Source organism: Peromyscus maniculatus, chromosome 5, assembly GCF_049852395.1.
Source record: "Peromyscus maniculatus bairdii isolate BWxNUB_F1_BW_parent chromosome 5, HU_Pman_BW_mat_3.1, whole genome shotgun sequence".
NCBI classification, from domain to species: Eukaryota; Metazoa; Chordata; class Mammalia; order Rodentia; family Cricetidae; genus Peromyscus; species Peromyscus maniculatus.
The window spans coordinates 43,654,392-43,667,782 of record NC_134856.1 but is presented as its reverse complement, the minus strand read 5'-3'; the positions used below and the strand labels follow the sequence as shown (position 1 = coordinate 43,667,782).

At 45.0% G+C, this 13,391-nt stretch overlaps 1 protein-coding gene across 2 annotated transcripts in view; it reads right to left on the bottom strand.

Annotated features, from left to right (window-relative positions):
• Hydin (HYDIN axonemal central pair apparatus protein) overlaps nucleotides 1–13,391 on the bottom strand; it is a 358,418-nt gene that overhangs the window by 30,969 nt on the left and 314,058 nt on the right. For both annotated transcript variants that reach the window (XM_042277692.2, XM_015992939.3), the window contains exons 61-71: nucleotides 12,498–12,649; nucleotides 12,200–12,389; nucleotides 9,878–9,980; nucleotides 9,364–9,651; nucleotides 7,726–7,868; nucleotides 6,533–6,751; nucleotides 4,896–5,056; nucleotides 3,543–3,640; nucleotides 2,299–2,497; nucleotides 1,004–1,216; nucleotides 412–550 (exon numbers count right to left, since the gene is read on the bottom strand). In XM_042277692.2, the coding sequence (XP_042133626.1) occupies nucleotides 412–550; nucleotides 1,004–1,216; nucleotides 2,299–2,497; nucleotides 3,543–3,640; nucleotides 4,896–5,056; nucleotides 6,533–6,751; nucleotides 7,726–7,868; nucleotides 9,364–9,651; nucleotides 9,878–9,980; nucleotides 12,200–12,389; nucleotides 12,498–12,649 (1,905 nt within the window). The remainder of the gene's footprint in view (nucleotides 1–411; nucleotides 551–1,003; nucleotides 1,217–2,298; nucleotides 2,498–3,542; nucleotides 3,641–4,895; nucleotides 5,057–6,532; nucleotides 6,752–7,725; nucleotides 7,869–9,363; nucleotides 9,652–9,877; nucleotides 9,981–12,199; nucleotides 12,390–12,497; nucleotides 12,650–13,391) is intronic.

Below are 13,391 nucleotides of genomic sequence, written 5' to 3'. Positions count from 1 at the left end.
GTATTACTGTGGAGACATTTAGGACTAAGCCACAAGTTAGGACTCTGTTCTTACGTTTTGCCTCCTTCTTTGGGAAAGTAAAAACATGTACCTTTACTGCTGTCTGTCTTTGAGATACAGATAGTTCTTTTTTTTTTTTTAGGTCCTCATCCCACGAGCCCAGGAAGCCCCAGATGTTCGTGTCTGGTTCCCATCTGCTCCTTTAATAGTCTCATAAAATCCCTGAAATACTAGGGCTTTCTCCACAACCATCCAAGAGAGCGCAGATGTCTCTTGCTCACCAGGATTGTACATGGTGGCCACTCAGTAAACACTAGTCGACCAATGATTCTCATCAATGCTATTCTCTCTTCACACACTTGCTATGCAGAGATGGCTAGAATTTCTGGGTCCCTGGCCACACACACACACCTCGGCTTTCTTTTCAGGGTGGATGACACCCTTTTCTGTAAGGCACACAAAGGCTGGCGGGTGCTGGAGACTTTCCGTTTCTTCAGAGGTCCAGCAGAAAGAGTAGGTGCTGTTGGTCGGGTTCAGGATGGTAAAGGTCCTGGACAAAGGGGGGAAAATCGATAGCAGGAAGTGAGAGGGTAGTTAAAAAAATTCAAGAAAACTTAGGTAGACCCCAGAACTGTCACTGTCTCTCCCTAGGAGCCAGAAATGATCTGAGAACTTCATTACTGTAGAAATAAAAATGCCATCTCCCCCTAGCATCTAAAAGGTAGTTGGAGTCCTGGGCTTTGGAGTGATAATGCTCCCAAGGCCATATGTGTCCAAGGATGCTCTGTGGTCAAGGTGGGGGTGAGGGAATCTACAGCCAAAACTGTGGACACAGAACCCAGCTTCATTCATGTACCAGTTCTCTGACGTTAAATACCTACAGGAAACCCTTAGGACTTCAAAACTGCTTTTAGGTTAGCTAGTCTCTCTGAATTCTTCCTCTGAGTTCTTCAGAAGGACTGACTGGCATGGATTCAATCAATGCAAACCCACTATGACTCACCGGAGATTCTTTCCTCCTATACCCACACTGGTGAACTCGATCACCCGGGTGTTTGGGTCTAGAGCCCCAACACTTGGTCCTCGGAGCTCTGGGTTGCGCCGATGACCGCTGATGTAGTCTGAGTCCTTCAGGTCAAAATGGCAGAATGGCAGGATGCTTCGCCCTTTTGTTACCAGCATAGGGCCTTGCTCTCCTGATGGCAGGTTAGGAATTCTGAAATGACAAGCTTATTTTAATTTTGATTTTATATTCTGCTGCTGCTTTCTTAGTTGGTTGGACATGAATATTCTGTCCACCAGAATGTGAGTTCCATATGAGCAGAGGGTGGGTTTTTCTTGATCAGCAATCATATTGTGCCTTGACTGGCAATTCTACATGGTACGTACTCATTAACTAATTGTTGAATGGATGAGTGGGTTGAGTATGAAGATCCTGAATTGGGGTCCCTCTGTGTATTTACATGTGGCTCCAAGTTTTTTCCTCCTATCAGTATTAGTTGTAAATTAATTGTAAATTAGTGCTTATCCTCTGGGTCCACTCCTAGGTACCCAATAGATTACAGAGAAGGACCTGGAAATCCTAAAAAAAATTATTGTAAGACCCTTGTAGACTTGATGCATGTGAACAGATTCAGCTCCAGGGCCGAGCTGAGGTGGCCTTAGTGTGGCAGGGGTTTCTGTGGTATGAAAGCAGGGGCTCAGGGAAGCTCTGACAGCTCATGTAGGTCTCCGTCATCCTAGGCCAAGGCTTCTAGAAGAATTCCTCTTTGGAATCCTTCTTGGCATCTAGGACTTTCACTGATGTATGTATGTATTTGCTTATTTTTTTTTCACTTACCAGACGCCAGACCAGACCACGTCCACCAACCCAATTTCCCTTCCTATCTTTGTTTATTGAGCTTATTGTGGGCCAGGCATTGCTCCAAGTTCTTTGCTTAAATTAGCTCAGTTAGTATTCCAAATAATTCTACATGATAAGGATTGCTGCTTGAAGTTTGTATAGGAGACAATGGAGTCTCAGAGAACACAGAAGGAAGCTTTCCCAAAGCGTAGATGCGGCCTGGTTGCAAATTACTCTCATTTAGTGGAGTCCTGAATGCGGCCAGGAAGGGGCCAGTACGCAGTCGGAGGCGACAGGAGAGTTGGTGAGCAGAGCTTAGACAACATTCTCCTTGTTCTCTAAAGGCCGGCCCCTTTCCACTACTGGGCTCTGAGGTGTGTAGAATAGGAAAGAAGGACAGTGGTGGGGTGGACAAGGCGGGTAAGAGCTGGGGGCTTGGAGGACACATTTCTTACTGGCAGTACAGGGTGCTCTCAAACTCCCCAATGTCCATCGGGGAGAACTTCACTTTGAGCTTCTGAGTCTTCCCTACGGGCACAAAGCCTGAGGAGGGTTCCACTGAGAAGGGCGAGGGACATTGGTCCGTCCAGTGGTCCAAGGCGCTGTCCAGGGTGCTGCCTGTGCCCTGACTAAGCTGATCTTTCTGGCTGGAACCTGAGGGAAGATGGAGAAAAGGTGATAATCTGCAGTGGCAATGGGCGGCAGCCCACTCACAAGCCCTTAGGGACCTTCTGTGATATCTGTGGACCCAGCTCTTATAGCAAGCATGTTTAACCCTGGACACAAAAGGAAAGCAATCAACTCATATTTCACAGGTGACTTGTGAAAAACACATCTATTCATTTTATGATGTCTTCAGATTTATTTCCTTCTGGCTCAGAGAGAGTGGGTCAAGAAGGGGTTTGTGGATCTTCTGCACCAAAATAATGGTCTGTGAACAGAATTCGTGGAGAGCCATTGATCTAATATAGGGATTTACAAAGTGGGCGTCCATGGATAAGGGCCCATTTGAACCATCTGTGAATCTCCACAATTGAAAAAACAATGAACACTTTACCTACCAGGTGCTGGGCCCCTTGCTAGAGCTTCGTGCATATAAGCTATACACTTTGGCATATATATATATATATATATATATATATATATATATATATATAAAATTTTCTGGGAAAATAACTCATAGTTTTCCCTTTTTTAAAAAAAGATTTATTTTATGTGTCTGAGTGCTTTTTCTGCATGTATATATATGCACCACATGCATGCATTTTTGGTGCCACAGGGATCAGAAGAGGGTGTCAGATCCCCTGCAACTGGAGTCACAGTTATAAGTCACCATGTGGGTGCTGGGAACTGAGCCTGAGTCCTCTGTAAGAAGTAGCAGGTGCTCTTAACTGCTGGGGTGTCTCTCTAGTCCCACATGCCAGTTTTTAAGTGGTCCGCAATCTTCCAGGTCAAGAACCAGAAGACCAGAGTACTAGTGATAGGTGACATGAGCCATCACTCTGGAGGGACTGTAGAAGGCCTGGGCAAGGAATCTGGGACAGGAAGAGGTCAAGCTATTTATCTCTCGGGTCCACATGGCTTTGTGAACCCCACAAAGCCATTCCTTAGCTACTTAGGAGGCCCTGTGAGCAGTGCTGGCCTTCTATGAATGGGTGACTCGGCTCAGGCCCTGGGGTTTATCTGGCATTGAGTTTACCTTGATTTTCTGGCATGGCAAAACTGACTGCCCTGGAGGTATCTTCCGAGATCCAGTTGAATTCTAACAGCACATGTCCTGTGTTAACGAGGTCAAACCTGTGGGTGGATCAGCAGCAGATTTCAGAATGTGCTGTCCATACTTTTACCCCACCCAAGTACCGGCTGTATTGTTTCTCAAAGGCAAGTCACTTCATTTCTTAAGTACTTTTGTTTTTTGAATGTCTGAATTCTATTCTTTTGCACACATACATAAGTATGTCACATTTTCTCTGTTCACTCATTTGACAGTGGATACCCAGGCTGGCCCTTTGTCTTGGCTGCTCTGTAGTGTCCACATGGGAGTGCAAACATCTCCTTGACATGTGGATTGAACTTCCTGTATACCCAGAAGTGAGCTAGTTGGGTCACATGGTAGGTCTATTTTTAGTTTCATTTTGAGAAACCTCTTTACTGTTCTCTATAAGTCTGTCCTTTTCAACCAAGTAGATGAGGCTGGAAGATACCACGATGAACAAAAATAGACACAGAAAGACACACACCATGCATTCTTTCTCACATGTGGAAGTTAATACATTTAATCTCAAAGTAGAAGAGCTTAGCATAATGATTACTGGAAGCTGGGACAGGTCAGAGGGAAGGCATGGATAGAGAGAGGTTGGATAATAGGTACCAAAATGCAGTGCAGTGGGGGGGCAGTAAGTCAGGGTGCTACAGTTTATAAAAGCCTACCATATATTTTATGAGGAACTGGGGAGAGGAGTCTGAAGGTTCTGCTTCCAGATAAATGTTGAGAGATGGAAATGCTAATTATTTTGATCCAATCATTACATACTGTATGTTTGTATTGAAATAGCATACTCTACCTTGTAAACATGTACCATTTTCACATGTTAGCTAAAAAGCAAATATAAAATAAAAAGATTGAAAACAAATACAGCTAGTTGTAGTGCACACCTTTAATCCCAGTACTTGAGAGGCAGAGTCAGGCTCATCTTTGTGAGTTCAAGGCTAGCCTGGTCTACATAGTGAGTTCCAGGCCAGGCAGAGACACTTAGTGATACCCTGTTTCAAACAATACATTTTGAGATTGAGTGTTACTACTATAAAGGCCATTATGGATTGGAGCTCAAGATTTTCTGGTCTCAGCCTCCTGTAGAATGAATTACCATGCCTGGATGAAAATATTTTTAAAAAGCATTTTAAAGAAATTTCATCAGAACTCATTCATTTAATGTACTTTCTTTTTAAAAGATGCAAAATATTTATGTAAAGATATAAAGAATATAAAAATTCAACTGTTTAGCCCTTAATGGGAGTTTTCCTCGTAGTCTAAAAGCTTTTAGTGACTCACTCAAACACTCGAGTCTGGTAAACCAGTGTTTCCTTAAAGAACACATCACTTGTGTTGCACTGATATGAAGCAAAATCCACGTTGGCACTGATCCGGATCCGCAGCTCTCGGTAATTTTCTTCTAGTATTGAGTGGGCTGGCTCAGGGTCTGTCTCTATCACCTGGAACAAAAGCAGCCACATCCTCAACAGTGCAAAGCCAGCAACCCACAGGAACATTGGGAACATCACACTCCTTTAATCTACCATGGAAATGAACATGAGCCCACACATGCAGTTCCAGGAGACATGACTTGCAAACCTCTAATAGCTTAGAATAAAAAAGAACAACTGAACAACAGGCAATTCCTGGGAGGATTGGGACCACATGGTCATGAGTGGACCCTAAAGAAGATAGAGGAACTGGGCACTGTAATGCACACCTTTAATCCCAGCACTCAGGAGGCAGAGGTAGGCAGATCTCTGTGAATATGAAGCCAGCCTGGTCTACAGAGAGAGTTCCAGGACAGCCAGGGCTATATAGAGAGACTTTGTTTCAGAAACAAAAACAAGAACAAGAACTAAAGATAGAGAAAAGAGAACCATAGAGGAAAGAACCATAGAGGTATTAAACAGAAAATGAATTGCAAATGGAGAGGACCAACAGAATTGTTTAGTTGAGAAAAGATTTAAAACTTTGGTGAGATGGAGTAAGAAAAGTGCAAAAAACAAGAATCATTAGTTAAAGGGGTGCATTACTACCAACCCTACATGTCTAAAAATACATATAGATGATTTTTTGAAAATATATATAAAATTTTTAGAGGGAAAAGAAAAGTAATTTAATAAAATCCATGCAATAACAAATTTAAAAACCCACAAAAAGTAATTGAATAGTAAAAAAATTAAAGTAAAAGAAATTGAACAACAATGTTAAAGAAAACAATGGAAAAAGTTTATTACTACTAAAGGATTGAAGAGTTGCAAGTCTTAGAGAAGATCTAAAAATAGAAATACCTTGCTAATAGGGAAGATACGTTAATATTATAAAATTGTCATTTGTTCCCCAAATAACCTAGCGCTGTAATCCACATACAGTGACCTTTGACAATTCCCGGCTACATGCCAGTCCTTTAGAATGCTCAGGTCAACAAACCATCCATCCAGGCAGTGACTCGGATGGTGATTACCTCTAGGAGGAAGACAAAGGGATGCAACGGCCAGAGCTGCACAGCTATTCAGGGCCTAGTCCCCTTTTGGGGCATGAGCTAATTTCTCATAGGATTCAAAGGAAAATGGCAAGGGATAACATCAAGGGCATGTGTGGGCCAAAGATGAGATCCCGTCATGAACTGAAAGGTCTAACATCTCTAAGTCCAGACACCTGATGGAAATAGGAAGCCACGACTAGCAATGGCACTTTTGAAGGAAAAGGTGAAAGGACTTGCTGCAGCCATTATGAAGACTGAAGCTAAACTGCCAACTAAGGCAGTGCGTGTTGTTAGGAAGGGTATGGAGATTTAGTCTGCCGTTTCTGAAACTAAAGTCAGATGCAGACCTTTCCTGTTTTCCACAGCGAGACACTGCAATTGAGAGCAGGAAGCATTCGAGCATGGTGGGCTGGGTGAGGTTGGTGCTTCCTGTTCCCCAAATACTCACTTTTCGTTTTGTAGTCAAGTTCCCAGGTGTATTCCGGGGAGCATCCACCCATTTGACTGTGCGCATTCGGTCATCCCAGTCAGGGACCTGGTCTGCAGGGAGTTGGAACACGATCTTGGACAGCGTGCACTTGACATCCATCTTCTTCAGGCTGATGGGCACATCTGACTTCAGAGTCACCACCACGTCCTTGGAACAGCCGGGGTGGAGATGGCCTACCTAGGGAAAAGTCTGGTATTTGTATTTTGGAGAATTCAATCTTAAGGTTCTTAGATGGCTGGTGGTGATTTGAAATCTATTATCCAGGCCTATATAGGTAGATTGACTTAAATACATACAAGAGAATCTTTAAAATGTCATCACAAAGAGAGGCACAGTGGCTCAGGCCACGAATCCCAGCACTTGGGAGGGTGAGTCCGGTTTGCCGTGAGTTTGAATGAAAAAGCTTTAAATTGCTCAAATACACTGGATGTAAAGGAGATCCCATTTGGTTTGTAGAATAAAATGACTTGTGATTTATCTTAGATAAAGACAAAGGTACAAACACCACCACCATGTACACCATCCACAATGTAAGTGAACTGCTCTCTCTTTGACAGCTTAGATTATCCTCTCATATCCATTATACTCTCTGTTTACTCATGGGTCAAATGTTAATTAAAAAAAAGATTAAATGAAATTGGCAAGGCTTTAGAACTGGATATGGCATATACTGTGCAGTTAGTTTTCTGTAGCAATTCCTTAGGGGTGGATTTGGGCCGAGATGGTGTTGGAATCTATCAGGAGCCTAGGCTGGCCTGGAACTCACTATATAGCTCAGGCTGGTCTTGAGCTTGTATTTCTGCCTGAACTTCTCATGTGTTAGGATTGCAGGTACGGAGCACCATTCTTGGTTTGTTGAGCCAATGCTGGAGGTCATGCTCTGAATAACACATGCACAGAGGGACACAGCTCTACACTGTGGAACAGGAAGCTGGGGCCTCTCGTCATTTATCCAGGCCTCCAGAAAATTCCTCACATTCTTCCCCACGGCAGGATTTGTTAAACTCCTCTTAGGCCACGGGGCTCTGAGTGTGGGATGGCTACTGGGAAGTTTCTTAGTTCAAGATGTGTCACATCCCATTCTATGTATCCACGTGGAGGTTGGCTTAGGCCTGAGGGATTCTGGAACCTAGTGAGTGCCTTTTGCTTACCTGTGGGGAGAAAGACAGCGTAGCTAAAAGGGGCCACTCGAACCGAACCACATTCACTTGGCTGTGGTTGGTGATGGTGAAGCTCACGGTGTAGTTGTTTCCAATGTGGCAGTACCCAAACTGGATGTGGTCCAACAGGGCAGCTAGGGGTCAGAGCAGAAGGCAGTGAATCCTCTCTGGCCTCTCTTAAGAGCCTGTTTTATGAGGGAGGCATATCTTGATACAAGATACTGTATCTCATTCACAGTTTTCTCATTTCTCCTTGGATGGTTATATATGAAAAAACCTTGGGTAGAAAGATCTGCCTCCCAGGACTCAATTGATCAATCAGTCGATTGATCCATCCATCCATCTATCCATCCATCTACCCACCCATCCATCCATTCATCCATGCACCCACCCATCTACCTATCACTTCTATCTACCCACCTACCTTGGCTCTTCTATTTGTTCAAGAGAAAATAAACATCCTAATGTCATTTGTTTGGTGAGAAAATGCAATGAAATGTTAGATTGCCAGTTAAAATATAGGGTTCTCAATTAAATTTGAATTAGAGATAAACAATGAGTAATTCTTTATGATAAAGATGTCCCATGCAACACTTTGGGGACATACATATACTAAAAGTTATTGTTTATCTGGAACTTAATTTTCTTTGGAATACCTGTATTCAGGTTTGCTAACCTGGAAATCCCATAATAGGTATGGAGTCTGATCTCTAAACTTGGATTACTGCTAGCTCCTGTTTGACCCCTGACTAGAGAGCCATGCCATAGCTTCAGACAGGAGTGAAACACCAATTACAGAAAGAGTGTTGATTTTAGCCCCTGATTATACATTCCAGGACTATTGTTAAGTTCCTGTGGAAATTTTGAAGCAGAATTTACAATTCACTTTGAAGCAATCAGGCGTAGTGTCAGAGTGCTTTTTGGTAATTAGTGTAACATGAAATGTTTCCTTTGCTGAGTCCAGCCCCTAAGTGGAAGGTTCAGTGCTTTAGACACTGCAGAGAGGCATGTCTTAAGCTTGAACACATCATCACCCAGGGATCGGGTTCAAATGTGGATTATGATCCCGAAGGTCAGGGCAGGTCTGAAATTCCCGTTTCTGACAAGTTCCTGGGAGATGTGATGCTGTAGGCTGCTGGCCTGCTCATCAAGTAGCCCGGCTGTGAGGATGGGGGCACATGCCCATCCCATCTCAAATGAGACAAGCCCACTATTTCACTTAGGAAGCCTACACACATTCCAGATGAAATCCCCAATGCCAACACAATCCAACCACAAGCCGGAGACAGGGAAACTGCCGGGAAGCACGCATTTGCTAAAGAGCTGAACAGGATCACCAGCATCAAACTATAAGCTCCCCAATAAAGGCGAAGACTTTCTTATTAATCTGCAAGTCTATGGCTCAGTGTAGGGCTTGGTACTTGCACTTGGTGCTAAGTAAGAGTTCACTGCATGAACTCACACATAAATGAAGGACAGAAAGAGTGAGTGAGCCCAGCACGGCAGAGCTCATACTGATAAAAAGACTTGTTCCTAACTTCTCAGGAGGTTGCACCAACTTTTTAAACCCCACTCTCACTTGGGATGATGGGAGTCAACAGTTGTCAACATCACTTCGGCTTCTCCCACCTGCCACCAGGTCCTCCATGGATGTTTCCTCGGCAATCTCTATGACCTCAGACATAGTTGAGCCCTCCTGGCTGGTGGAACCTATCAGCCCATGGATGTTGTCCAAGGTGATGTCATCCTCGTAGCTCTCCCCCACCAGGTGGATCATGGTCTCCTCATACTGGTTGTTGATCACGGACAGGTGGATGGTGCCTGTCATCCTCCCAAGCTTCTTGGAGTGGAAAAAGACATCGAATTCAGCTGTGTCTCCAGGAGAAACAACCAGGGAGGCTGTGTGGGCCTTTTTGACTGTAAATCAAAGACAAGAGGTTACAATTCAAAATCACTTTAGGAGAATACATCTCCAGGAAGACCAGGGATGGAAAAAAAAAGCAGCCCCTTTGAGGGAATGAGCTTAGGCCACTGGGCTTCCGGTGATGTGACCAAGCACCAGCTGTGGCTTGGTCCTGAGAGGTGCAGGGCAAACCAGCTTCTGAGACCCATCGCCCTACCGAGGCATCTGCTCGCCACTCACCTTTTTCATTTGGTTTGTTTTCCTCCATGATGTAGATGTAGGAGGTGGTGGGTCTCCCTTTCAGAGAGAAGACTCCCAGTTGGTCCCGCAGGTCCACATGCAACTGGCAGGAAGAAAGTCAGGTTAAGGAGTTGAGCTTACAGGCTGCTCAGGAATTTGGAGTCTGGGCTGTGATATTGTGCTGTATTTGGGGGCAAGAATCTCCAAAGCCATTATGTGGAGTATTCACTTTATTCTCTCTCTCTCTCTCTCTCTCTCTCTCTCTCTCTCTCTCTCTCTCTCTCTCTCTCTCTCTTGCATGAATATGTGTGAATGGTATGTGTGTGTGGCTGCACATGTGTGTGCAGGTATGCATGTGTGTGGAGGCCTAAAGTTGACAGTGTGCCTTCCTCAATTGCTCTCCTCTTAATATATAAGCAGGGTTTCTTGCTGAACCCGGAGCTCACTGAGTCAGGCTCGTCTAGCCAATCAGTTTGCCCCGGGGATCTTCAGACTCTGCCTCTTGAGTGTTGCGATTACAGGTAACTGCCACTCCCTGTCCTGCCTTTGTGTGGCTTCTGAGGAGATGTACTCTGTTTCTTATACTGGCGCGTTAAAAGCGTTACCTATGGAACCACATCCCTAGCTCTAGGAACCATGGTTTTGAGAGTCTTAAGAGAGATATGCAATAAACATTAGACCTGGATAGGAAAAATAGGTAGTCAGTCAGGCCATCCCTTAGTATCTGAGTAGGAACTGGAGATCACAGTAGGCCCAGAGATCGCAGGCAACCTTCCAGACTACACAGTTAGTGGCCAGTGGTTGCCAATGCTTCTGTTACACAGAGAGGCAGTTGAAGAGTACATTCCAATAATGAAATGGACATGAATACCCATAATTCTATGAAGGAGTGCATAAATGCCATTTCCTAGAAGCTAGCTTCTCCAAGGAACTATGCATTTGCTGCAGTCATGGTAAACATCCTAGCAAGAGGAGAGGGAAAACAAGGTGGACCTCTGACCAACTTAAGGAAAACAAGTGGTTTTGGGTCCATTGGAAAGCAAGTGGGGCTAAAGCCAGCCATTTGATTCCAGGTGTGAGAAATCTGACTTTTTAAGAAGGTAGCAATGCTGATTATAAAATAAAATAAAGTGACCCAAAGAAGGGAGAAACAGAGGCACTGCACTGAAATAAGAGATTACATATTTAGAAATAACTCTAATAAGGAACTGAATGGAGGGGTGCTGAGCTGGCTCAGTGGGTAAAGGATGCTTGCCGTTAAGCCCAACAACCTGAGTTCAATCCCAGGGAGCCACAGGGTGGGAGGAGGGAGTGACTCCTGTGGTTATCCTCTGGTCTCCACATTCTCATGTATGCACATGCACGCAAGATAACAAATAAATGTAAAAGAGAGAAACTATATGGAGGAACTTACATTTTAGAAACATGGAGGAAAAAGTCTAATGAATGGACAAGAATCCTGAATGTTGTCCCTGATGGACAGTTACTCTGAAACCAGGAATTCTCCCAGATAACCTGTAGGCTTTCATTTTGATTCCAATGAGATTAAAACTTTCTTGGATATATTTTACTATATGTATGTGGGTGTTTGGCCTGCATGTGTGTCTGCACACCACATGTATGCTTGGTGCCTGTGGAGTTCAGAAGAGGGTCTTGGATCCCTTGGAACTGGAGTTACAGATGGCTGTGAGCCTCCATGTGGGTGCTGGGAACCAAACCTGGCTCCTCTGTAATAGCAACCAGTGCTCTTAACCAGGAGCCATCGCTGCAGCTCCTTCCAATGAGATCGTTTTAAAGGAACATAACAGAAGGATTCTTAAGTTCATATATGGGCTGACTACACAAAAACTCTTAAGAAAAAAAATTAGTGGGTGCAGGACCTCGCTGAACTAGACTGTAGAACAACATTATTTTTCCAACCTATGGGTCGTGGTCCCTTTGGGGGTCGAACAGCCCCTTCACGGGGGTTGCCTAAGACCACCAGAAAACATAGACATTTACATTATGATTCGCAACAGTAGTAAAATCACAGTCATGAAGTAGCAATGAAAATAACTGTATAGTTGGACTGTATTAAACAACACAAGGACTGTGTTAAAGGGTCACAGCACTAGGAAGGTTGAGAACCACTGGGCTAGGGCGTTTACAAAGTCACCATAATGAAAACCATGTAGGCTAGTGCCACCATAATGTTCTTTCTCGCCACGGGCCTAGAATCAATAGAACCAAGGACTGTGGCCTGAGACTTCAGAAACTGTGAGGCGGAATAAAGCAACAGGATCTGGCTAACATGTCACCCCACGTGCCACCCTCAGCTGTTACCTGGGCAGGGATGGTGCCGTTGTTCTTAAGGATGAGAGGCAGTTTCTCTGAGTGACCCAGCAGAAGCCTCTTGAACAGGAGCAGGGGGTTTCCGTGTTGGTTATATAGAGTTGGTCGAACGACAGTCACTCGAGGGAGGGTCCCCTCACCAACGATGTCAAACACAAGACCTCGGCTCCGGGCCAGGTTGCTGCAGGGGACAGGAGGAGCAAGGTGGCTTGAGACCAACCTGGCAGGAACACTTCCCTACGCAGCCCGTGGGCTGCCCTGCTGCCACAGGGGAGGGGCTAGCTGGTACCTGGGCAAGCCATCCAAAGTAGCCTCGAAGATGCACTGGTAGGTCTGCATGGCCTGCGGCGTGAACAGCACGGTGGCAAAGGCATGGGAGCGACTCCCAATGCACATCTTGTTGGGTTCCACGTCAAAGATGTCAGCGATGCGGGCGGCTGCCTGTGAAGGGGAGCAGTGCCGGTGTGTGTGGGGGGTTAGCTACTTTGCATTTCTGGTGGGGCTTACTGCTGATCTCTCTGCCCTGCTGTGGGAGCTCTCCCTTCTCCAGACTGTGCTAGATAAGCTCAATTACCTTCAGAGTCATGGGCCCTGGGTAGAATGGCTCAGGATCTGGGGACTTACCCCTAAGCAATGTCTGGCTGCATGTGGTGAGAACATGAACTCTGAGTCAAATAGACACACCAAGCCAGTCAGCCAAATGGTCTCACTACCACCCTGTGTTGCCCCCAACTAACTAAATAAATATAATTAATGTGGAGCTGAGCTGGAAGCTGGCTGAAGGTGCTGGCATTTTGATGCATTTTGATCTGGGCCTGAGGTCTCCGACTCACTGCTGTGACCCCTGTGTCATTTGAGCTAATGAGTTTCTGTTCCTTGTAGCTTCAATCGCCATGACTCAGAATACCCTTTAACAGTCAACCCGTTACTATCCAGCGAGTGGTTTGAACTGGACAGACTCCGGCGTGGCTTTGGAAGGACTTTTTCATTCTTAGGAGCACCGGGCAGAACACAATGCAGGCTACTCCCACTTGCTCTTTAGACAAAGGGTGGTTAAGGCTTCACTGCTTTTCCCAAGGGATTCCCTTCAAGTCTCAAAGTGGAGAGGAGGAGATGTCCCAAGTCCGCTGTCACAAAGCTTTTCTCTTCAGAAGCCAGGCTTCCCTACTTTTTGTACTTTTAG